Source organism: Eschscholzia californica, unplaced genomic scaffold (genome assembly GCF_041429995.1).
Source record: "Eschscholzia californica isolate CP2 unplaced genomic scaffold, dmEscCali1.0.p SCAF_3, whole genome shotgun sequence".
Classification (NCBI taxonomy): Eukaryota; Viridiplantae; Streptophyta; class Magnoliopsida; order Ranunculales; family Papaveraceae; genus Eschscholzia; species Eschscholzia californica.
In genome coordinates this window covers 4,507,781-4,533,553 of record NW_028238420.1, presented here as the reverse complement: position 1 = coordinate 4,533,553, position 25,773 = coordinate 4,507,781, and the positions used below count along the sequence as shown (strand labels likewise).

At 36.3% G+C, this 25,773-nt stretch overlaps 3 protein-coding genes across 4 annotated transcripts; 2 read left to right on the top strand and 1 right to left on the bottom strand.

The window, feature by feature from the left end:
• Nucleotides 1-3,665: 3,665 nt before the first annotated feature.
• Nucleotides 3,666-7,138, top strand: LOC147547840 (transcription elongation factor B polypeptide). 2 transcript variants are annotated; one of them, XR_015236925.1, is made up of 8 exons: nt 3,666-3,977; nt 4,447-4,708; nt 4,823-4,960; nt 5,179-5,257; nt 5,723-5,797; nt 5,974-6,049; nt 6,146-6,413; nt 6,858-7,138. XR_015236925.1 is itself a non-coding variant. In XM_086665946.1 (8 exons), exons 2-8 carry the CDS (start codon nt 4,538-4,540, stop codon nt 6,943-6,945), a joined length of 684 nt encoding a protein of 227 aa, XP_086522072.1. In that variant the 5' UTR covers nt 3,684-3,977; nt 4,447-4,537; the 3' UTR covers nt 6,946-7,138. The 2 variants fall into 2 exon arrangements, 1 of the variants encoding a protein (XP_086522072.1); XM_086665946.1 differs by having other exon boundaries at nt 3,684-3,977; nt 6,357-6,413.
• A 326-nt stretch (nt 7,139-7,464) lies between these two features.
• Nucleotides 7,465-15,196, bottom strand: LOC147547839 (thyroid adenoma-associated-like protein). The gene is made up of 5 exons (XM_086665945.1): nt 14,999-15,196; nt 11,498-14,867; nt 11,085-11,356; nt 10,183-10,776; nt 7,465-9,941 (listed from the first exon to the last, which is right to left on the bottom strand). Exons 2-5 carry the CDS (start codon nt 14,855-14,857, stop codon nt 7,556-7,558), a joined length of 6,612 nt encoding a protein of 2,203 aa, XP_086522071.1. The 5' UTR covers nt 14,858-14,867; nt 14,999-15,196; the 3' UTR covers nt 7,465-7,555.
• A 6,082-nt stretch (nt 15,197-21,278) lies between these two features.
• LOC147547838 (uncharacterized) lies at nt 21,279-22,667 on the top strand. The gene has a single exon (XM_086667958.1). It carries the CDS (start codon nt 21,279-21,281, stop codon nt 22,665-22,667), a length of 1,389 nt encoding a protein of 462 aa, XP_086524084.1.
• Nucleotides 22,668-25,773: the final 3,106 nt, after the last annotated feature.

Below are 25,773 nucleotides of genomic sequence, written 5' to 3'. Positions count from 1 at the left end.
ATACTTGGGCTTCAGACATTGACCCCAACTGTTTAGTGATATGTCCGTCGTGGATATTGGTCGGGCATAACACCAGTTTTGTTAGTGATATTAGAAGTACACCTCTAAAATGAAAACATGTCGGGCCTTGACCACCATTTTTAATTTTTCTATCTTATATCAGTTTTGAGTGGTTCGAGTGCCAACATGTGCGAGTTTTGACAAAAATACCCTTCATTATATATTTAGACATTGACCCCAACTATTTACCATACTAGGACTACGCCCTAAAACACAAATATGTTTAGGGTTACTTTCATTCTCAAATTTTTCGTCAAATACCAATTAAGTAGTTTGTGTGCTAACCAAACTATTTGAATACAAATTTTTCGTTCTCAAATGAACCAAAATCAACCCAAATCAGACTAGTTGGACATCATAAGTCAAACAAAAATAAACACTCTGAAATATGTGACTTTAGACTTCTCTTAGTATGATTTATTCTTCCTCTTATTTTTATAGGTTCTCAAAAAAAAATTATGATGGAAAATTCATCCTAATCTGTCATCATAATAATTTACGATCTGAAATTGCATTATTTATAGAGAAAGTGATTGGTGCATAAACTCGAAGATCTAGATATATAAACCTTAATTTTTTGTGAAGGGTATTTTTGTCCAAACTCATGCATGTGTTTGCCAGTAAACAGGGTCGGCCCTGGGCCTAGGCGACCTAGGCGGTCCGCCTAGGGCCCCCAAAATTAAGGGCCCCCCAATTTATATAACATTAGAATATAGATAGTATTATTATATGTATTTTTTTGTGCAAATATATATTAAAGTTGTTTGGGTAGTGGAGTTGGTAAAGTAATTGATTTTAGAACCTAAGGTCAAGGGTTCGACTCCCATGACTTTCAACCTACTCACATCTAATTTCAAACCGCAGTTTTGTGAAACCAATTAAAGTCCTAATAAATAGGAAAGTTAAGAGACTCGTGAAACCAATTAAAGTCCTAATAAATAGGAAATTTAAGAGACTCCAAATTAAAGTCATAACTAATAGGAAATTTAAGAAACTTGTAGCATTAAAAATTGATTACCTAGTAACCGCTCATGGAGGCCTAAAAGACACTTTAATAAAATAACAAAAATCAAGTTAAATACATATTTTTATAATTTAGTTTCTTCTCTTTCTAATTTTTCTTCGAATTTTAAATCTCAAATTTCTATTTCATTCTCTATAAGGGTTTACCACTTATCACACAATTACATAGAGGTAAAGTTTTTATTCATTTAATTTTTCTTTGTTTTTTTCATTTAGATTGTTATGACTCCAAGAAAGTATTTATGCAACTCCGAAAAAAGAAGGAAACATAAATTAGATCAAGATTTTGTTAAATCACAAGCGGGAGCTACGGATAAATTCGTGAAGAAAAAACAATCGGAGAGTACTAACCCAAAAGAAGATAATGTAATTGATGATGAGAATGTGAATGTGATTTTGCATCGAATAATGCAAGAAGAGCGGTGTTTAACTAGTATTTGTTTTATGTATAATTTTAATACTATAAATTTCATTAAAAAAATGTCAACTTTTCAATTTTTTTCGACTTAAAGTGCAGGGGTCCCGTCAAAACGTTCGCCTAGGGCCCCCCAAAAGTCAGGGCCGGTACCGCCAGTAAACCACTTAACTGAATTTTGACTGAAAAATCAAGAATAATGGTCAACCCTATGAATATTTTTGTTTTTGAGGTGTAGTCCTAATATCGGTGAATAGTTGGGGGTCAATCTCTAAATAACCCAAAGTTGGAACCTTCTATTTCGTTATAAATATCTAAGGTATTGTTATTTTACGGAGTTTCCTAACCATCAACAACTCTTTGTTGCGTCAAAGATATCTTTAACACTGAATTTTAGATCTATGTTCGTATGATCTAATCCATTTATGTCATACAATTCATTATGCCTTAGAAAAGTTTCAAGGCAAGCACATGAACCTTGATCATTACTAGTTTTTACTAATTCCTTTAAAACTTCAAGGTGCAATTTTAGTACCTCATCAAACTCATCAACTCGTTCAATTATGCTAAAAGAATTTACATTATTATCTTGACCAATCTTCTTATTATTTTCTCGAAAGGCTAAACCTTTATTAGAAAGAGTTCTTACAAGACCAATTATCTTCTTTAAAACCTCTAAATGGTTGTCAATTTATTCTTCTAAATTTATTCTTCTGTAATTGGGATCGATTACAGAAGAGTCTATCTGAGATTTGTGTCGATCACGAACTTTTTATCTGGAATGCCTTCCCAAGTCCTTGATGAATCTGGGATTTTGGAGGAATAGTAGAGTAACTTGAGAGAGAAGAGAGATATAGAAGAGGATAAGAGAGATATAGAGGAGGAAAAAGAGAAATAGGGAGAAAAAGAAAGAGATGAGGAAAAGAGAGAAAATTCATATCGTGGTCGGCTGGTGCCTAATGATGGTTTGCTAGAGACCAAAAGAAACTAATTTTATTTCCTTGATGGGGTCACCTACCCGATGAAGAAAAATGATACTAATGATAAACACGACACTTTTGGAGAAAAAAAAAAGGTGAAATGGGAAGGAAAAAGTCACCTGTTAAAATTTATAGACGGAAAAAACAGAAGCATTCGCAATGGAAACCGATCATCTTTATGGAGCCAAAATGGAATTTACTCGAGAAGACCAATTTTTTTTTTTTTTTTGAGGGTCGAGAAGACCAAATTTTTCTTTTTGTTGAAATAGTCGAGAAGACCAACTTGGTGTAGGGGTGGGAATCGGGCGGGTATAGGCGCCCACGGGTAAAAACATTTCGGGCTCGGGCGGGTCGGGTAGATCTTCTCTTTGACTATTAGGGTAGTCGGGTAGATCAGGCGGGTAATTTTTAATTTTCCTCTGCCCAAAGCCCGCCCACACCCACTAAAGGAGTCGGGTTGTCGGGCAACGGGCGGCTCGGGTATCGGGCATAGTTCTTCATAAGTCTAAATCATTTTTTTTATTTGTTTGTTTAGGGAATCACTTCATTTCTTCTTTCATATTTCAGTAGATTGTTAATGTTATGTATATATATATATGCTTGTATTTGGTCTTAGTAGTAGATCTTGTTTACAGATTTGTATTGGTCTTAGTTATAGATCTTGTATAGATAATCAGAAAATCATAGAGGAATGAGATAAAGAAAGAAAGATTAACTCGAGAGAAATAAATGGAAGAAAGAGAAACACTAGTAGAGTACCAGAACGACAGAAAGAAAAGTAGAAAAGGCAGAAGTTTAGGGAGAACGTGGGGTATATATAATAGGTAGTGGTGGAGTTATTAACCCTAGATCTAACGGATGTGCGATATCTTAGAGATCCCTCATCTGACGAAATACGTTCTGTCCGCCTTATTGAAGATTTGAAGTGAATTTCTTCTTTTAGGCTTCCTAATGGACCACAAATGGGTGGGTATATATAGGCACCAATCGGACTTGCCCTATCGGATTCGGGTGTGGGCGGGAGGTCGGGCAAGGGGTTTTACCCGCGCCCGTCCACCAAATTTCATCGGGCCGGGCGAGATCTTCCCGCAACGGGTAGCGGGTGCCCGTGGTCAGTCATGGGCTCGGGTACCCATGGGCGGTTTCGGGCTTGCGGGCAACATTCCCACCCCTAACTCGGTGAAAGCAAATAGTATTTGTAAAAAGTAGCGGTAGAATTATACGTAAGGCGAGAAGTAAAGATGACACCCGCGTAACTCTTTATGATAGAGAGAGAGAGAGAGAGAGAGAGAGAAAAGAAAAGAGATTTGGTGGGAATTGATGCTAACGTGCGCCTTATAGCCCCCCTCTTTCTCTTCATTATCCTCCGTCCTTCAATCGGAGATTTCTTGATCCAATCATCATCGTCGGAGGAGGAGAGTTCGTTCATTCATCATCATCACTTTCTTTCTTTCTTTCTTTCTTCTTCAGAGGCAGATCTTCTTCCCGAATATTACTCGGTGAAATTTCAATCTCTTTCTTGTTTGTGCTGTATTGATTACAAGAAACCAATTACTTAATTTGCAATCCTCATCGACCTAATCTCTTCATCTTCAGCTCGATCTCCCCCCCCACACCTTATTGATTTTATTACTTTTGTTCTTTCAGGAATTATTTTCTATTTTTTTTTTGTACTAATCGATAAGCACAAAATAGGGTAATTCGTTTTGAAGGATGTTTTTATACCAAGAGTAATTTTTAAGAGAAAGGGGTGTTGTCTTTCGTGGGTATTGGGTAGTATGAATGAAGATCATCAAACCCTAAGTTTTCTTTTTGTAGTGGTCTTAAATTTGTAGTGGAAGTCAATAGAATAATTAGTTTCTGTTTGATATCTTTACTAGCTGAGTTGAGCTTCTAGATTTCGATATAAACCTAAAATACTTGATCTTGTCGATGATTAAATGTATATGGTGTTTTTTGTTTATGCAGTTGAATTCGGATAATCGATTGACTCTCTCATAATAAGTTTGGGGTTTAGCTTAAAATTTGTCTAAGATTAAAGAATCTGATTCGGGGAATTATGAGTTTCGGAAGGAAGAAAATTCCGTCTCTTGTTGATTTGTGTATTCGGACAGCGATAGATAATGTTAGGTACCTTGGGGATGTTGGTGAAACTGATATTAACCTTTTGAAGGAAGTTCTACCTCACTGTACTGTTGATCAGTTGATGCACATCGAAACTTCCTCGAAAGTAAGTTAGAAGATCATTGAACTTGTATTCTTTTTTATTTGATTTAGCAGGTTTAACTTACTCGGTATCTTTATGTTAATGGTTTCTTCTTTGTGTTCTTCGTTGCTTGTTCAGGGGAGAGACCTAAGTCCTGTAACTGACAAGTTATGGAAAAGATACTATGAGCAACAGTTTGGTCCTGAAAATGCTAAGGAGGTTATTGAGAGAATGAAGCAGAGGAAGGTCTCATTTAAATGGAATCAACTCTACAAGGTAGGTTTGTGTTGTATCAATATGTGAAAATGGTTTCTATGAGTACATGAAGTTCACTAAAGACCCATTGGGGATCCTTTGTGGTTTTTACTATCGGTCGACTGCATTCATTTTAAGCAGATTCTTAGTAGTATGTACTTCAATACACTCAAGTGAGTTTCATGGTGATAAAAATTTAAGAAAGAGTTGTATGTAAAAACCTCGCTCTTTATCTGCAGGCCAAGTTGAAGGAGTCGGAAAAAGTTCAACAAAAATCCGTTGACCGACTGAAGCAGCTCTATGAGAAGGAAACTGTCAGTAAGTACTTTACCAGTACTATCCTATCATTTGAGATGTACTAGGATTTCAGTCTTTAGTGTCTTTCACTTTGATTATTTGCAAGTTGGTTATTCCACTCCAGTTAAATTGATCCTTGATATCTTCATGCCTACGATAACTGGCCAATGTTTTCTTGTCTCAAGCAACACTATTCTAGTATCACAATTTCCTGCAACTTCATTTTCATACCACTCTTCTTTTCAATAACCTTCTTTTCAAATAGTATACTCTTTAAACCAAGTGCCACCTTCCAGATGAGTAACTGTTTTATCTTGGATAACTTGGTTACTTGAATCTATGTACTTGGAAAAAAATTATGTAACATCAGGAGGAGGTATAAAAGCATCTTAGATAATAATCTTCTTGGAGGGGTTGAAACTTGAGGACCTCTCTACCACTCCTGTCAACCACAGAAGCACTAATTGGTTATTGTTCTTTTTGCAGGAAAACAAAGTCGTCAGATTCAGATTTGTACAAAAGTTCCACCAAGCAAGCGGGGTTTTTGGGCAGGACCAGGAGGTATTCTTTTGACTCTTGTACTTCAAACTGTAAATCCGTTATGCCATATGTTGCCTCCATATGAAGAGCTTCGTCACTTTCTAGATGAGCACTCTAAGTTGGTCCGCCCGCATTTGGTTTTCTCCTTTACCACAATAGGAGCTTGAAGTCAATCTACTTTGGGTTATTATGTGCAGGCAGTGGCTCTTGCAGCAATTTCTCCAGTTCAAAGGGTAATCTAATGAAGAAAGCAAAAATGGATTACCTTAACAGGTACTAAGCTTTACCAAAATGAGATAGTCACTTTTTCGTAATTGTTTGGATAATGCATCTTAAAAGGTATATCTCTTTGTGCCAAAAACTGCCCAGGTTTTCGCGTAGAATGTTTCCTGATTAGGTCGTCACTGTCGTGTGACACGGGTTTGACACCCTTCACATATCTGACGTGTTTGTAGCAAGCCAGTGATTTTTCCCGGTTGTCATTTTCTAATTTAGAGTTTGCTTATGAAAATTTCATTTTTTTTAAGTGAATATTATTCATTGATGTGGTTACTCACATATTCATTTGTTGTGTTTACAGTCACGAGGTCAAAATGCAAACGACAATGAAGAGAACTGCAATACAAAGAAATCAACCGTAAGACCCCTATCTCTTTCTGCAACTGTATGTGTATCTTGTATGTGTGTGCTGGGTAGTCATACTCCTGAGTAATTTGAATTTTGAACTCCTCAGTAGCAGTTTGGTGAATTCGACTTAAGCTCATCCCTTTATGTTCCCGTTAAATGAATTTATGTGATAGTGGAACAGTCTCCTCAAGTGGACAAGGGATTGAGATCGGGACTCCCTTAGTTGAGCAAGGTCCGAACCCCAAGCCCAACTACTTGGCATTTGTGTGCAGGGGCAGCCTTGGCCACCCAACTTGAAGTTTCCTTTCCTATAGAGGATAGGTTAAACAGAAGAGGGCGTACATTAGTTGGTCCAGAACAATTCGTTCATTATTATAGATCATATCTTTGTGTGTTTTTGTTCATTCGTGTTGGACTAGTCTAACCTATTGGCATTGCTTCTTATATAATGCAGTGTTCCTCGTGCTATGAAGCCAGCTTCTTTCAATGGAAAGGATGCTTCGAGTTCAAGATTTACAAAGCCATTACCCAGAAGGCCGTAGTTGATATCACTGTTATTAGATGTTTATCCAATGCTTTTTCTTAATGTGTTTGAATCTTTTTACTGTTACAAGAAAATTATGACCTCAAATATGGTGCATGTTTTATAACTAAATTATTGTTACCTTGTCTCTCAAGTATCCAAACAAGTTTCTCGCTCCAACGTAATGAATGTGGCGTTTGTGCCTTTCATAACTTTTTTATTGTCTGAATTTGACCTGTCTCATTCCAATCACACAAAATCAACCCAAATGGCCCATTCAGCTAAATCAAATTTCACAGGGACATTTTGATATCTGACTATACTATAGTAAATTCATGATTTTGAGTCAGATTTCAGTTACTAGAAAAAGGAAAACAAACCTCAGTCTTCTAATAGTGAGATACTCATAACAGACATTTTGTATATATATACAACTGTGGAAGGAGTTCATCTAGTGCTATTTGTTCAAGCATTCAGTCCGAACAGAAAAAGAGAAATAAGCTCTGATCGTTTCCTATTTCCAAGCATGTTAGTTCGATGCAAGTAAATAAGCTTTCTGGTGAACTTTTCTAAAACACCCTTTAAAGGGTTAATGTACTATTCCAATCACTACAGTATATAAATTAAACTTACCTAAGAAGAAAATATGGATCAAAATTATCCCACAAAGAGGTATCTGATCTCATTGTGGGGCTAGAAGAAATCTCTGCAACATCATTCATTTTCTCGTGTGATTGAATCACCAAGAAGTAGATGTTCGAAATTAAAGGGTTCCTAAGAAATGAACCCATAACCCCTTTGAGTTGGACGAGGTCTGACAACCGAGGAGTACAAATGTCAGTCTTGAAGTTGAAAAGGCACCTTGAGAGAGTGTATAGGCCAAGTAAATTTGAATACAAGGATGTAAATGTATCCTTGTGGTTTCCTGCACCACCGACCCAATCGCTTCCACCTTCTACTCTATGATAGTCATTTGTAAACGATATCAATTCATGGTAGAATCTTGTTCTCCATTCTTTCAAGTAATTCACAACCTCGTTCTTGTTCGATAATCCAATTGCCCAAGATGATAAAGTTGGAAGCTTTTCTAAATGGTAACAACAAAGTTGGCACACCAGTAGCTTTTCTTCGTGATGATTATCAATTTCCTTGTCAAAGACACGTCGAACAAGATCTCCTTCAACCACTGTATAACTTGCAGTGTTTAAAACACATTGTGAGAGATAATCGAAGTATACGAGCCAGTGACCAAAGTTCGAAGATAGAAACTCAAAGCTCAACTCAATCACTTTCTCCACTTGGGTGGAAATGACACCCGCCTGATGATTTATACCAGAGCCTTTCGAAGAAAAACAACTTTGAACATCTTCAGCAAGCTTTTCCCTAATCTCATCATCTTCATCCTCCAAAAGCTTAATGCATGTGAACCAGAGGTCTAGTATTCTTCGTGCAAACATGTTGGTTGCGTTGGATAGAGTAAAAGAACATTCTTCTTCTGATGGAATCTGAGAATTCGACAGGAAGGAGCTTATATGAACAGCTTCTGCAAGCAATCCTGATGCTATCATAGAGTCTGCAGCTGCCTTTCGCATATTTACAGGCTCTGACGGCACACTATGTAGCATTATGAAGCTAACAAAAGAACTAATGCATTCATATATGCGTGCAGAAATTTCTGGTTGCTCGATATCATCTGCAGTTTTCTTACCCCCGGCAGAGAAAATAATCGTGCTCCTAAATAAGTCAGCAAATCGTTTAACACAAATTCCGATGCAGCACATGAGAGGTTCTTGAATCTTCATGTGCGTGGAGACCTTCTTCAATGAAATTAGGTTATCCCAAAGTTGAAACATGGAATTACAACCCATTGTGCCGACATAAACTCTTTCCTCGTCCTGTTTATCGATTGGTTTCTGAAACTGAAGCAAATTCCAACAATAAAGAATTCTCAGCATGTAACAAGTGCATTTTGGGTGCTTCTCTGTAACTATGAGCTGCATCAACATTGGTTGCAGATTAGTCTTAGCCCACTGATGAATGATTCTAATGTCGCCTTTAGATGAGTCTTGGTTCCCTGTTGATTTCAAGAATCGAAGAAGCCATTTTAGTGTAGTAAGTCGAACTTCGTAAGATGGGTCTGATATCGACATGATAAGCCTTTCTTGAAGTCCACCAACTGCAATCTCAGTTTCTGGAATCTTTGACGAATCCAAAGTAGATGAAGAATGTCCCTTTGGCATCTTAATGCCTTCTTCAAATGCTCCAGTAGATGGTTGAAATACACAATTGAAGTAAGATAAAGCTGCTTGCTTGCGAAGTTCTGCTCTTGTTGGATCATAAAATGCAGGCAAATTTGAAGGTTCTATATCTAAGCATTCAGATGACAAATCCAGAAGACAACCCCTAATTTCTCCAACACATTTACTAACTCTGCATTCTCTTACTATATCAAGAACATAGTCTAGTACTTGTAAATATGAGCTATTGAGAGTAGGACAAGGGCATAATCTGGGGCTTCCAATCCATGAACGCGTCATAAGAACCTCAATTAACCCATCCAAAATATGATCTTTCTTCGACCCATTGACCAAGTATCTGTAGTTAGTTCCCAGAAGAGAAGTTAACTGTAATAACATCCCATGAATCGCATTAGAGGAAGCAACCTGTTGGATCCTTGTAGCAGGCAGGTCAGAGGAAATATCATATAGGATACTCGGAAGTTTCTCATTGGATATCAGGCCAGTTAGTGCTCTTGATGCAAGAACTCGAACTTTGAGATTGCTTTGAGTTGAGCATCTCCTGATGAATGGTGTGAATAGGAACGGGTCAAGAACATCTTCAGCTTCACAACTAACTGCAGAAGGCTTGAGTCTTGACAGAAGAATTAGCACAGGACACAAGCTTGGGTGCACAACTTTGCCCAAGTTGAATTTTGACTGATCTGATGATCTATCTTCAAGTAACTCAGTAGCAACTTTCAATTCATTAAACAGGAAAGGATGCAATGAAGGATACCTACAAGAAGGAAAGTTAATTAGTAACTAAGGAAAATTTATTGTCCGACAAATCATGAAAGGATGTAAATCAACAGATTTATTTAGAAGCAAATAAAATGTCTTTCCACCTACCAAAATCTATACTAGCATTACTTTAGATCAAGTTATCCAGATATTTTTGTAGATAATTAACAAACCTTTATATAAGTAAGCCTAATGAGAACAAGGAATGAGTAGAAAAGGAAGATACATATACATACCTATGAAAAAATTCAAGAGCAGTTAATGCACGGCGAGCAGATTCACGTTTTTGTACATTAAGAAATCCAACCATTCGACGGAGCAAAGCAGTGTATGCAAGACAAGCACTATTCCGAACCTCCCAATATGGTGAAGAGAAAGAACGAATCGAGATGATCAAAGCCTCAGCAGAGAAACCTGACGTATCAGTTGCTAGATTGGTATCATTAAAAGCAGCCCTCAGAACATTGAATGCATGCACTGTTGGAATTACACCTTCGTCCCTTATTTTTGAGTTCTGCTTATTACTATTCATCTCAACTGGTGAAGCGCACAAAGGTTTTGGCGTTGGATTTATTGATAAATCGTTGCTTATATTGCCATTTGGTTTGATTTCAATTGAATTAGGAAGAGACATCTTAGCAACATCTATTAGCCACCGTAATGCCCGTGGGAGGAGTTTCTTTGGTGTTCCTTCCGGCTCTGACAGGAAAAGGGCAATGAAAGAAGCAGGGATTCCAGCACTTCTTCGTAACAAATCATCCACAGTTTGTTCCTTAGCAACTGTCCTTTCCATCAGTTGTTCCATCCATGATTCCGTCATTTTAGAAAGTCTAACACGGCAAAATGAACAGGGTTGAAGTATAAATCATGTGATGTGGGTACATATTCTTATAAATTGCTTTGATCTGATCTTAGCACGAGTCAAATATTAAAAAGAGAGTGATTTAGTTATCAGTTAATAATATTTATGAACACATGCAAAAACAGGAAACAGCATACCTCCTGAAAACATGACAAAAGCGGATACCTTGGATTCAAATCCCACTAAATCCTTGAGTCAACGTTTTTATTAGAAAAAAAATGCATGCATGAAGGACCATAGTAAAAGTTGAAAAGAAGTAAGATAATTGTAGCATACCTCGGATCATTTGAACAAAGAAGCCGATTGCAAAGAGCTGTAAATCCAGCTCTAGTTTTATCAATGGCACCGTTGTGCTTCATTTTCAAAAGGACTTCGAGGAAATGGTCACCTATAGCCTCAAGTTGGTCTATCTCAAGCATTCCGTCGGACATAGTACTTGGCAATACTTCGGCAGTCTCACAAAAGGAATCCCCAGGCTTTGATGAGTCTGATGAAATGCAATTTGGTAAAGGAACTTTCCTCGTGATGGTCCCAAGGAGAAGACTAACCTGAACATGGAATCATGTACTACCAATAAACTATTCTGATTGTTAAGACAAGTTAAGGAATTTCACAGGTCAATTCACGAACAAGTTTGATATTACCAACTTAACGTATACTCGTATACAAAGCAGAAAGATAATCTTTACCTCTTTCATAGCAAGCCAGCAACCAACCATGACAATCTGTTCAGTTGGTCTTATGTCGTCCATGGGTTTTGAGTTGACCTGTAATTCTGTCGAAGCTTCAGGTATCTGAATCTCTGCCGGTTCGTCTGTGAAAAAAGCATCTTCATCAACCATCTCCTCAATGTCATCAGGCAAATGCCATGCATCTGCAGAAACCACCCCAAGTGCCAATGATGTTATCCGCATAACCAGCTCAAGGAGTTTACCCAATGCATGCTTCATCTCAGAAGTGCTAGACAGGACTACATCAGAATTCCAATCTAATTCCTCGAAAGTGTATCGGAGGGTGAGAAGTACACCATGAACAAAACTATTCTTGCATGCTTCAGTGAGATCTTTCTCTCCCTCATCCACAATGAAATGTAACCAATCAATTAGGGATAGTATATATTCTATCACTGGAAACCTAGATTTAGAAATACAATTTGCTACACTAAGTAGCTCAGTTTGGGATCGAAAACAAACCACATCAACTGATGCTCCAACAATCCACCCAAGTCCCAAGACGTACTTCCTAAAAACAAGTCGTAATGCCAAGGCTCCAGCATCACTTTCTCTAACACGAGGACTGCATACCAATTTCTTTGCCCAGGCTATTACTTCCCTGACCTTGTCCGGACTACAAATTCCAGGAAGGGGTGTAGGGAAGTTGAGAAGAATACGGAAAGAATTCTCTCTCAGCTTATCCCAACTATCAATTATTGATCCAACCAATAACAATGTGGAATCAGGTGAAGTAAATCCTTCACTATAGGGGCAAAGACAGCTCGAGTTAGAAACACTATCAGCTACTGCTTGGTGTACTATAGGCCAGATACTAATCATTATCAAAATGAATTCCATAGACATAATTTTCCTCTCGTAAGGAGCAGAAGGATAACATGAGAAAAAGAGAAAGCAACTGAACCACCTCATAAAATTGAAAAGATCTTGTGCTCGGGCAACTTCAGTTCCATTAGCACCATTATCTGCGAGCATTTTGTTCCTGTTACATGCAATTGGGTTCCACTTTCCTTGCTTTAACTGCCTCTCCAGCGCAGTCCGAACCCGAGAAAAGAACTTTCTAAACAAACTAGTCCACTTCATCTGAAAATTTGTTGAGCTACATCGCATGTTTAAGGGAACTGCTTCTTTCATTAAACTCAATTCCAGATGGGAGGGGAGACTTGCTGTTTTAGGATTCAAGAAAAGTGATTCAGCTGCATCTATACGTAGTGTCTCATCAACATGGGTAAGTGCCAATTGAAGCCAGTGAACAGGCACTTTCACATTAACTCCCTTTAGGCAAAGAGTAGCATAATTCCCAAATACTTCTGCTTTTAGGCCATCTTGCTCAAGAATTGAAGAATCAGTAAACGAGTCAATATCCCCATCAATCAAAGCAAGAAATCGAGATACCTTGAGCAATGAAACCAGCGCAGCCACCTGTTGATCCACAGTTAAAGCCATCTTGGCACCAGCGAGCTGAGTACACTCCAGCTCAGCATCTCCTCCATGTTGTCCAACTGAGATAAAATTAAGCATGGGAAATATACTATCCACATCCACTTCAAGCACAACATGCAGGGCATATGTGTTCAGGTTGGAGCGAAGCTTTGGAACTCCAGAAACAAGTCCATATAAAATAGGAGGCAGGCAATGGTTTCTGAAAATTTCATACCCTCTCTCAATGCCATCACTACTCCAACACTCGTCACGTAAACACTCAAGGAAACACTTCAAAAATGTTGTAGTGGCACAACAAATATCATCGTCTATGTATGCGTAGGCCGTTTCGAAAAGTAAGTTAGGGTTCATTGCCAGAATGGTCTTCGCTCCCAACCTCCTTGTTAGAGAAGCAAGAGGAGCATATCTACCCTTGCACCTTGGTCCCAAATGTAAGAGGTCCAATGCAGTTCTTTGTAGGAATAATTTTGTTTTGTCACTACCATCTTCTTTACGGAGGGTCGATTGGATGTCTATGTAAAGATCAAATACAAGATGGACTTGTTTGACCGTCTGGTTCAGAGGGTCTTCTAAGTTATCCCATACTATTCTCAAAATTCTGGCCCCAGTTCCTTCAGAGAGGGGATCATAACCTTCAGATAGTTTCGTAAGGTCAGCTGATATTGATGTTTTTATCTGTTGCAAACAAATCTGCATAACTGTTAATACATGGAAATTAAAATGGCTGTCTATGGGATTTTCACAATAATTACAAAGCTCGGGCAAAATTCCATCAAAAAGTATAGTCCAAACAGTGTTACTACTAGACCCATGAAGATCAACCCCATTAATCTTATTCTCTGATAGAAAAAAATGGATATTGAGAACATTTCTTGGAATTGCTGTAAGAATTCCTCTGAGTAAGCAGACCCTACTCAATACCGATAAATTCCCAATTTCAGAATACAAATCTCCCTTATATGGCAACTCTGAATCTGAAACCTCAAACTTCCTCTTGCTATGAAGGTTCAAATCAAAGTTTGTATGACCATAAAAAGCTTTAACGATAAAGTACGCGAGTTCTTCAGGACCCAAACACACTTGCAGTGCTGCACAAAAACTCACTCCTGCAGCTACTAAGCAATCCCTGGAAAATGCCGATGATTTCAAGATGCTCAGAATCGCCTTGACAACTATCTCGAAAATATTCGAGTCTTCTGGAATCAAATTACTCGGGCAGTCCTTTGAATTGATAAACTTCATCGGAAAACGCTGAAACAAGTAATATGAACAAGATAATGCCTCTTGGCACTGCTCCATGACCAACGGAGAAGGTCGAGACCCATTATTAACCTCCAAAATTACAGAATTCAAACCATAAGTTACATCTAAAGCTACTGAAATACAGCATTCTTCAACAATATCCACCAAAAACCCTAACTTTGGACAACTCATCATTGATAACGCAACACGACATACTATAAATCTCTTCCCTTTTCCACCCAAAATACTATACTCGGCACACAACGATCGGAAACAATTTGCAATCACAGACTGAAAATTACGATTCTTGGCGAAAAGTGAAACTAGAGTTCGCTGCAAAGGAAGTGAATTTTCGAAAAACAAAATCTCTAAGTAAAAACGAGCAGCAATGGATACAACATCTTCATTGCCATTAATAAGCATCTCACCAAAACCTAAAGCTACTTTCTTAGCGTTATGAACTTGTAAGTAAATTGTATTTAAAGATATCAATTCTTTCAATTCAGTAAAGAATTTCAGAGAAGATATGTCTGAAGGTAAATCATTTAATGCTTCAATATAAGATTGAGGAAATACAACTGCTGTATAAGTATAACGATGGCGATGTTGAAGTGCTCTCCATTTCGCAGACATCTTTACTTCACTGCATATAGAAAAGTTGGTGTAAAGATTTAAACTTTGAAGTTTGAAATGAAATCTAGGGTTTATTTATCTTTAGTGTTTATTGATTTATGGTGAAAGAGGAGTGAGAAAGAGTGAATAGTGAGAGTTCACCTGGTGAAACTGTGAAAAGAGATTCTTAATATTCTGATTCACGAGCTTGAGTTACTCCATTAATGATGGATTTTTTAAGAAGTTTGATCTCTTCCTCTTGGTCTAATGGAGGAAGAGAGAAGAAAGAAGGAAATAACAGAAGAGGCGCGCGTATTCTGTAAAACTTAAATTAGGGCAATCTCTGAAGAAGGCAAAGAGAGTATTTAGAAAGAACCCCCTACTTTTTGAGAACAGAATCATACGCCCCCTGACCTTGATCTACGGACGTTGACTAACCGTGAATAGTGAGTGACCAACGGAAAAATAAGAAACTTATTAGGGTCCGTTTGATAGGCAATTTTCTCCGGAAAAAGAGAAACTTTTTCTCAAAGATTGGTATTTTTAGGTGTTTGATTGAAAATTTGGAGAAAGTTCCAGATGTCCTCACGTGACCATCTAATCTCATATTTCCCCCAAAACAGGGAATCTCTTGACCTATCTTTTATTGGAGTAAGATTTTTTCCCAGGTTTCTTCTCTCGGCAACCTACCATTAAACCCTTCCACCATTTTCAACAAAATAAAATAAAATAAAATAAAGAGAATAAATGCAGAGAAATAATCTCCCCATGTAATCACTCTGTGTTTAAGAACCCCCTTGTTTTAATCTATTTTGTTTCTCTCTCTACCAGATGATTCTTCCTCTTTGGGTGATATGAGATCACTCTTTACTGATTAGTTAAAGAATCCTTTGGCCAACGAGTGTTTTTTTCTCTTCCTCTTCTCTCTAACAACTGATATGATACATCAAATCAATTACCACGAATGAATCTCTTGATACTAGGCAGTTGGACTGGTGTTCTTCTCCCTTTCCTCTTCCTCTTCTCTCTAACAACTGATATGATACATCAAATCAATCTCCACGAATGAATCTCTTGATACTAGGCAGATGGACTGGTGTTCTTCTCCCTCTCTCTCTCTCTCTCTCTTTCTCTCTCTCTCTCTCTCTCTCTCTCTCTCTCGCTCGCTCTCGCTCTCGCTCTCGCTATCTTATATATATAACACACATACATACATATATATAGTAGAGAAGGAACCTATGTAGAAAGTTGTCTGATGAGGTTAAAGAAAGAATGAGTGTTAAAATTGTGAAAATGAAGGAGTACAATTATAATAACTTATAAAAATGGAAGCTTTAGGTGAATCTATTTATTAATATTTGAAGATACCATGCTTGATTTTAATCATTCCTCTCAACATGACAATCATAAAAGATAAATAATAGTGAGAGAAATATTCAGCTTCTTTTAATAGAGAAGGTGGTGAAAAAAATGAAAAGAGGTTCAATCAATTTTAAACAATTTGAGATTTCAGCTTTTACTGTTGCAGATGAATCACATGTAGCAGTGAAAATGGAGAAGAAGAAGAAAAAAAGTAAGACTTTTGGTTTCTCTCCTGCCCAATGAAGATAACTGTTTTTTGAAAAGTGAACAAGTGATAACTATGTAATTTTATTTTACCTTAGCAAACCAAACAGAGGAAAATATTAAAATCTATACGGAGGAAATGTTTCTCGAAGTAGATATTTCTCTATTTTTTCTCCCTATTGCTATCAAACACAACCTTAGGGGTATTTGATATTTGGGTTATTTTCCAAATGGCCCCTAACTTTGTGACCAGCTTCCTCCCTAGCCCCCCTACTTTATCAATAATTCCCATATGGCCCCCTTTTTCAGTTACCGTTAACCAGTCATCATTTATCTCTCATCCGTCTCATCACCTCTCTCTGCCACCTCATCTTCTCGCTACCTCATCGTCTTCTCCGGCAAGGTCGCTGTCCAGAAAATTGGTCGGCCGACGACCTTCAAACATTTAAAAAAAGTTCATTTTCTTATTTTGTTAGAGAGAGATAATAAAAAAGGAACTTTTTTTAAATGTTTGAAGGTCGTCGGCCGACCAATTTTCTGGACAGCGACCTTGCTGGAGAAGACGATGAGGTGGCGAGAAGATGAGGTGGCAGAGAGAGGTGATGAGATGGAGGAGAGATAAATGATGACTGGTTAATAGAAAGTTAACGTTAACTGAAAAAGGATGTCATATGAAAATTATTGATAAAGTAGGGGGCTGGGCAGGAAGCTGGTCACAAAGTTGGGGGCCAGTTGGGAAATTACCCTTGATATTTTAGCTCTTACAAGTGTCCATTTATTATTTATATAATATGGGAGGAGGGTATCTTTCCCTTCCTTCCAATGACTAGGGTCTCCTCTCAAATGTTTATCTGTAATGGACCAGATTTAACCTCTCAAATTTAGTGGTGGGATTTGATTGTTTTTTTATCCAAGGATTTAGATTAAGGGGGGGGGGGGGGGGGAGGGGGTAGTGGTTGGGGACATTGGGGGACATTTTCATGTCCCCCAATGTCCGTGTTATTGGTTGGGGACATTTGAAATGTCCCCAAATGTCCGTGTTATTGGTTGGGGACATTTCAAATGTCTCCAAATGTCCCCAAATGTCCGTGTTATTGGTTGGAGACATTTTAAATGTTCCCAAATGTCTGTGTTATTCGTTCGGGACACGAAATTAGGGACATTTCAAGACAAATTGTTTTTGGGGACATTTGGAGACATTTTAGTGTAAATTTGGACAGCTTTTGGAGAGAAAATGTCTCTCAAAATATGGAAGACACTTGGGGACATTTGAGTAAGGAAGATAATAAAAATAATTATTATTACCAAATCATATTATAATAATATTATCTTATTATTATATTACTACATTATTGTATTATTATTATTATTATTACTATTATTATTCTTATTATTATTATTATTATATTATTATTATTATTATATATTTGAGTAAGGAAGGTAATAAAAATAATTATTATTATCAAATCATATTATTATAATATTATCTTATTATTATATTACTATATTATTGTATTATTATTACATTATATTATATTATATTATATTACATTATATTATATTATATTACATTATATTATATTATATTATATTATATTACATTATATTATATTATATTATATTACATTATATTATATTATATTATATTATATTATATTATATTATATTATATTATATTATATTATTATTATATTATTATATTATATTATATTATATTATATTATATTATATTATATTATATTATATTATATTATATTATATTATTATTATATTATTATTATTATATTATTATTATATTATTATATTAATATTTAACTATATTAAATAATAAATATTTACCAATTGTCCATCAATGTCCACAGATATCTACAGATGTCTACGAAAGTCGAAAATATATATTTGGAAATATTAATTAATTTTCTTTATTTCAAATGGTAAGACAGTAATAATATTAAAAATAATAAATATCAACTAAATATCTATCAATGTCCACAGATATTCACGGATGTCTACGAAAGTCGAAAAATATATTTTCAAAGTAGTAGGGCAAATTTATTTCGTATGATTAGACAATAATGATTACATTAAAATAATAAATGTCTACCAACTGCCATCAATGTCCTCAGATATCCACAGATGTCCACAAAAGTCGAAAAATATATTATTGAAACATGAGTACAAATATATTATTTCATATGGTTTGACAATAATGATAATATTAAAATAATAAATGTCTACCAATTATCCTTCAATGATGAGATAATAATAATAATAATAATAATAATAATAATAATAATAATAATAATAATAATAATAATAATAATAATAATAATATCCACTACAGATTTTGTCCATGGATTCAATATGTTGAAATGTCCCCAGGACATTTTGTCCATGAACCAAATGTCTTGAAATGTCTCTGAGACATTTTGTCTATGAAACAAATGTCCTGAAATGTCCATAAAGATATTTTGTCTACGGACAAATGTCCCGAAATGTCTTGAAATGTCTCTGGAACATTTTGTCTCTGAGTGTCCTCCAATGTCCTGAACCACTACCCCCCCTAAGAGAGCAAGAAAAATGGGCAATTATAAGAAGTTGTTTCTTTTAACAAAAACAATTTTCCCTCCAACACAACACTCCTTTGGTTTTAGTTTTAGGGCAATAACTTATGAGTTATGATTGAGGGTTTTGATTTAGTTTTGTTAGAATTTGTATCTAGGGTTTTTGTTAGAATCTGTTAGGACTTTGAGTTTTGGTTTTTGTTTAGTTTTGGTAGAATGTGTATCTAGGATTTTGATTTTGTTATAAGAATTTTGAGTTTTGGTAGAATTTGTTAGGACTTAGTTGGTGATTTTATTTAGTTTTGGTAGTATCTGTATCTAGGGTTTTGATTTTGTTATAAGAACTTTGAATTTTTTTTTTTTTTAGTTTTGGTAGAATCTGTTAGGACTTGGTTGATGATTCATATAGTTCCCCTAGAATCTGTTTTGGTAATGTTAAGGGTTTTGATTTAGTTTTTGAACTTTGAGTTTTGGTTTTTGTTATAGGGCAATAACTTAGGTGATCATTCATATAGTTTTGGATTTTGATTTAGTTTTGGTAGAATCTGTTAGGATTTAGTTGATGATTCATATAATTTTCCTAGAATCTGTTTTTGTAATGTTAAGGGTTTTGATTTAGTTTTTGAACTTTGAGTTTTTTTTAGGGCAATAGCTTAGATGATTATGAATTTTTTTTTGGAGGAAAGATGATTAAGGATTTTCATTGAAATCAAAACCTCCAGCAGGACCAGCATCCCCGACTTCATCATCTTCCCATTTATGAACATACCAATTATGAAGAAACATTTACTAAGAGCTGGGAAGACAGCTCGGGACCTTTTCACGACTGTGTGTGTCAAGTCAATCAGACCTTATCGACTTGGAGTAAAACTGCTTTCGGTATGATTACTAGTAGACTTAAAATATTAAAGAAACGTCTTAGTGACATCCAGACCCCTGAGCCAACTGACCATACCCTGGGTATTGAGAGTGATATTCAGGAACAAATTATCCATCTTGAAGAGGTCCACCGAACTCAAAAGGAGCAAAGATCTCGTCTTCGTTGGGCCAATAATGGGGATCGTAATACTAAGGCATTTCACTTGTCTATGTCCCATCGTAGACAAAAAAACAAAATCCAACAATTAACCCTTCAATCAGGTGATATTTCCATGAGCGAAAAAGATATTGCTGATGATTTGATCTCATTTTTTCAGAACTTATTTACTGCAGAACCAGTGGTCCAGACACCTATTGAGATTCTCAATGCATATCATATAATATCAGAAGCTGAAATGGGCTACATCTCATGAGTGCTGACTGAAGAGGAAATAAAGGACGTAGTAATGAAAATGGGGTCTATCAAAAGTCCTGGCCCAGACGGTATACCAAGTCACTTCTATCAACACAACTGGGATATAGTAGGTACTGAACTTACCAAATATATTCAAACCACCTTCAGGTCAGGTAAGATTGACTCTGCCATAAACAAAACTACTTTGACCCTCATTCCTAAAGTCAAGCACCTGAGTATGGCCACTGATTTCAGGCCGATATCTCTACGCACCTCAATTTATCAGTTCATCACTAAAATAGTGGGCAACAAAATTATCCTTTACTTGGAACAATGTATTATGTGGACCCAGAATGCGTTCGTCCCCAATAAACAAATTATGAACAACATTATCATGACTCAGGAAATTCTTCACTTTATGCAAAAGTCTAAAGCTAAGAAAGGGAGTTTCTCGTTAAAGATTGATATGGCTAAGGCCTATGATAGAGTCAACTGGGACTTCCTTAAACAAGTCTTGAGAGCTACTGGTTTCACGGGTCTCTTCTTAGATCTCATGGAGTCTTGCATTACTACTCCCTCTTTCAGCATATTAGTGAATGGTAATACCTGCGGGAATATTGTGGCCTCTCGGGCCTCAGACAAAGATGCCCTCCATGCTCCCATGATGAACAATCAAGCTAAGTAGCTGGGATCCTTTCTCCTGCAACCAGGTAATCGTATTGATAGTCATTCCTGGCTTATTGAAAAATTTCAGAAAAGTCTATCAGATTGGAAGAATAATTTAGTTTCTCAAGCAGGTAGAACAGTACTAATCAAATCTATCTTAGGTGCTTATTGCACTTATACTTTCAGTTATCAAAAAATACCATTACAGGTTATCAATAAACTGGAAAAATTTGAGAGATGCTTCTGGTGGGGTCACACACAAAATGAGAAGAAAATTCATTTTATCAACTGACAAGTTATATGTTCCTCAAAGCAATATGGTGGACTAGGGATAAGAGCTCTAGCAGAAGTAAATGATTCACTCATTGCTAAAATGACATGGAGATATCTTACTAATCCAGAGGCCACATGGGTGAAACTCCTAAACTCGAAATACATTAAAACACGAGATTTCTGGTCAGTTTCTAACTCTTCACCAGCTACTCCTTTTTGGAGAGCTATTTTAAATTCGAGAGACACATTCTCCTCTAACATACTGTGGCAAATAGGAGATGGTAAACATATTAATATTTGCTCTGATCCTTGGTTAATTGATATGCCCAATAGGAAACCTAGCCTGATTAATTATCTTCCACCAGATATCAGTAAGGTTAATCATCTTCGCAACGTAGACAATACAGATTGGAATATGAACTTATCGGTTCAACACTTTGACCAGCCCTCTATTGAGGCTATTACCTCCATTAATTTAAATCCTTCTCACAGTGAAGATACTCTTATTTGGACACCTAATGACTCTGGCCGGTTTACAACTAAATCATACTATCAACTCATTAGGGAGAAACCTGTTCTAAATGACAGAATCAAAGAGTTTCCTTGGAATAAACTCTGGAAAAGAAAAAATATGAACCCTAAAATACAAAACTTCATTTGGAAAGTACTTCTTAATGGTATTGCTACATTTAACAACTTAGGTAAGTATAATACTACTATCTCTACTGTTTGTCTAATGTGCAATTCAGGGGAAGAGGAAACTATCGATCATCTATTTGGGGATTGTCAAATGTTCAAGCTACTAATCGAAAAAACCAACTATATCATGCTAAAAAATCTCACTACTGATCCCATCAAGAATTTATCAGATCTACTAAATAGAAACGAAACCATAGATGAAGAGTGGAAGATTTACACTTATCTTCTATGGTGGTGGTGGAACACCAGAAATGAGAAAGTGTTTAGATCCAAAGAACCAAATCTCCAAAGGTGCTGGTGGTCGATCAGACAGGAAGTAAGTCTCTCGAATCCATCCCTTTCTAACCCTGTATCCTCCTTAGTCATGCAGGTAACAGATCGGCTTCCTCCGCCATCATCCAAAATCAAAATCAATGTCGACGGAGCATTTGAACCACCATTAGCAGCGGCAGGTGCTATTGCTAGAAACGAAGATGGTGTTATCTTAGGTACTAAATCCACCAGGTTTCCGGCTGTGTCGCCTCTTCACAGTGAAATGATAGGTTTCAAATTAGGGTTTGAACTCAGTATTGAGCTGGGTATGGGCTCTTATATTATAGAAGGGGATTCGAAATCAATGGTTGATATGCTCTCTGAAGGGGAATGTGTGATACCGTGGCGCTTATCTAGGGATTTAGGGATCCTGCGCAATGACATCTGGAGTAGCAATGTAGAGTTACAATTTTGCCCCCGAATTTGCAATTCAGAGGCTCATCTATTGGCAAAATCTGCATTACATCCTATGACTTAAGCTATTTGCTTTTAGTCCTTTCAGTTAACTATTAGTACTCTTGTAGCCGATTTATTGCTTTTGATTCTCGAACGATGTAAGGTTACTTGATACTTTATTTATGAAAGCTTTTATCAAAAAAATAAGGTCTCAATTATTACTTTTAGTTTTATCATTTTCAATTTCATGGTCTTCACATTTAGTTGTATCTCTCTTGACGTTGGTTTTATGCTTAGTCGAAGCAATGAGTTAACCGACGGAGAGATGGCACGAAGAGGATTGTCGTAGAGCAAACTACATTTAACTCCGAGTTTTTCCCTTTACAATTCCATAAAATTTATCGTTCTTCTCTTTATAATTTTTCTTCCATTTGAAATCTTCTTTTTCGTATTTATAAGTGTCGCCTCCAAATAATCTGAACTAGGTTTATTTTTATAAATTTGGCAATGATCACTTACAAATAGTGTGTTTGAAGGCGAGCAAACTACATTACCTAAGAAGATCGCTTAATTTTATCATTTCCAATTTCATGGTCTTCACTTTTAGTTGTATTTCTCTTGACGTTAGTTTATGCATAGTCGAAGCAATGAGTTAACCGACAGATAGATGACACAAAGAGGATTGTCATAGAGCAAACTGCATTTAACTCTGTGTTTTTCCCTTTACAATTCCATAAAATTAATCATTCTTCTCTTTATAATTTTTCTTCCATTTGAAATCTTCTTTTTCGTCTTTATAAGTGTCGCCTCCAAAGAATCTGAACTAGGTTTATTTTTTATGAATTTGGTGATATATTTAGAACTTTGATTCATGGTGATCTTTGCCTCTTACTGTTGTTTCATTTGTTTATTCTGTCTTAGGGCAAAATCGACATAGTTAGTCTTGCAATTTGGTGATTTAGAGCATCCAAAAAGTTTGAGAGAGAGAGGTCAACTTTACTTTTATATTTGGTTGTTTGGTTAAGTTGTTTCTCTTTGCTACTCGATGTCCGCCTATATCTCACACACAAACTCTCACATGAAAATTGATTAGGGCTTCCAGATAGAATCTCTTTCTCAAACTCAATGTATGGTTTTGGTTTAGGGCTTTCAAAGAGATCGAGATTTATAACATCTTCTGATTCCTATTTAGTTGTTGCATATGTTTTCTACTTCATTTTCATTTTGCTTTAAACATAACACAACAAAGACATAGAAATGTAAACAATGAGCAGAAAGTTTGTTTACGTTATTTCTCAATGCTACTCGATGTTCAGCTCTCTCTCTCTCACACACACACACACACACAAACTCTCTTTCTCTCTCTCAATGTACGGTTTTGGTTTAGGGCTTCCAAAGAGATCGAGATATATAATATATTCCGATTCATACTTAGTTGTTGCATATGTTTTTTCTACTTCATTTTCATTTTTCTTTAAACAAAACACAACAAAGACATAGAAATGTAAACAATGATCAGAAAGCTTGTTTAAGTTGTTTCTCTTTGCTACTCAATGTTCGACTCTCTCTCTCACACACACACACATCCTCTTTCTCTATCTCGATGTACGTTTTTGGTTTAGGGCTTCCAAAGAGATCGAGATTTATGACATCTTCCAATTCATGTTTAATTGTTTCATATATTTTTTGTACTTCATTTTCATTTTGCTTTAAACATAACATAGCACAGACATAGAATTGTAAACAATGAGCAGAAAGTTTGTTTAAGTTGTTTCTCTTTGTAACTCGATGTTCACCTATCTCTCTCGCACACACCCTGACATGAAAAATTGATTAGGGCTTTCAGATAGAACCTCTTTCTCTCTCTCTCTCTCTCTCTCTCTCTCTCTCAATGTACGGTTTTGATTTAGGGCTTCCAAAAAAATCTAGATTTATAACATCTTCCAATTCATATTTAGTTGTTTCATATGTTTTTTCTACTTCATTTTCTTTTATTTGTCTGTATTCAGTTGATATTTTGTTTATAGAACTCTTTGGTTGGTTATTATTTATTAATGGTGATATTTTAAAGTTTGTCTATCTGACTATGTTAATCTGAAGTCTGTGTGATATTGGTTGTTAAAATGTTTTGCCTTACTATAACTGAGATGTTTTGGCTTATTATATGTTTGTATGTGTTACTACTAAAAGTTCGCGGAAGCTATCAAACCTATCTTAGAAATTGATCCGATTATGAAAATTAATCGAAAAAGCTACGCCAAAACTAAATGTGCAAATACAAATTAACGAGTTTCGGCTTAAAGCCTACATCCTCGGGCGAACAAAAAAACTTTATTGACCTCGTATAAGCCTTTTAGCGTGTTGATGGAACATGGTAGAACATTCATATTGCCCTCTGACAGAAATAGAACTTAAAAAGGAATTATTTTGATTCCACTATCTCTTTGAATCATATATTTCAGTTGGGTTTCGTTTCCCTTGTGACGGGCCCGGAAGGGGGGGGGGGACATGTCAAGTATCCGCCTGGGATATGTATTCCTCTATCCGTAGAGTACATTGAATGTACAGAAATGGCTATAACAGAGTTTCTGTTATTCGTATTAACAACTACTCTAGGAGGAATGTTTTCATGCGGTGCTAACGATTTAATAACTATCTTTGTAGCTCCAGAATGTTTCTAGATGTTTGGTAATTTCTCCCCCGACCAGGATGAAAGACCCCATTGAAGCGGCTAATCCCATGCACATTGTATGTAGATGGTTGCACAAATTGCATAGTATCATACATAGCTATTCCGGGCGTTACCCATCCACCAGAAGCCTGTCATCTCTACCTATTCCTTCTCCTATAGGCAGTAACAAGTATGGGCAATAACGGGGGGATCCGTTCCCCTCCCAAGGGCAGGTTCTTATGCGTTACTCACGATAGATGAAGACGACTCACACAACCCGCACGTTTGTCCCAAAATGGTACCGTATAGAAATTAACCTTCTATACTAGATCTTCGACTACCGAGGAATTAAACACCCCTCAAAACAATGAATAAAATTTCTCTCTCACTTGCTCTCACTCTATGTTGAATAGTTGTTGTGTTGATGTTGTTGTGTGTTACCAATACTCAAAAAACTCCTATATATAGTACATGTAAAACCGACTCTAATTGTGAAAGCCAACAAGCCTATAGAGAT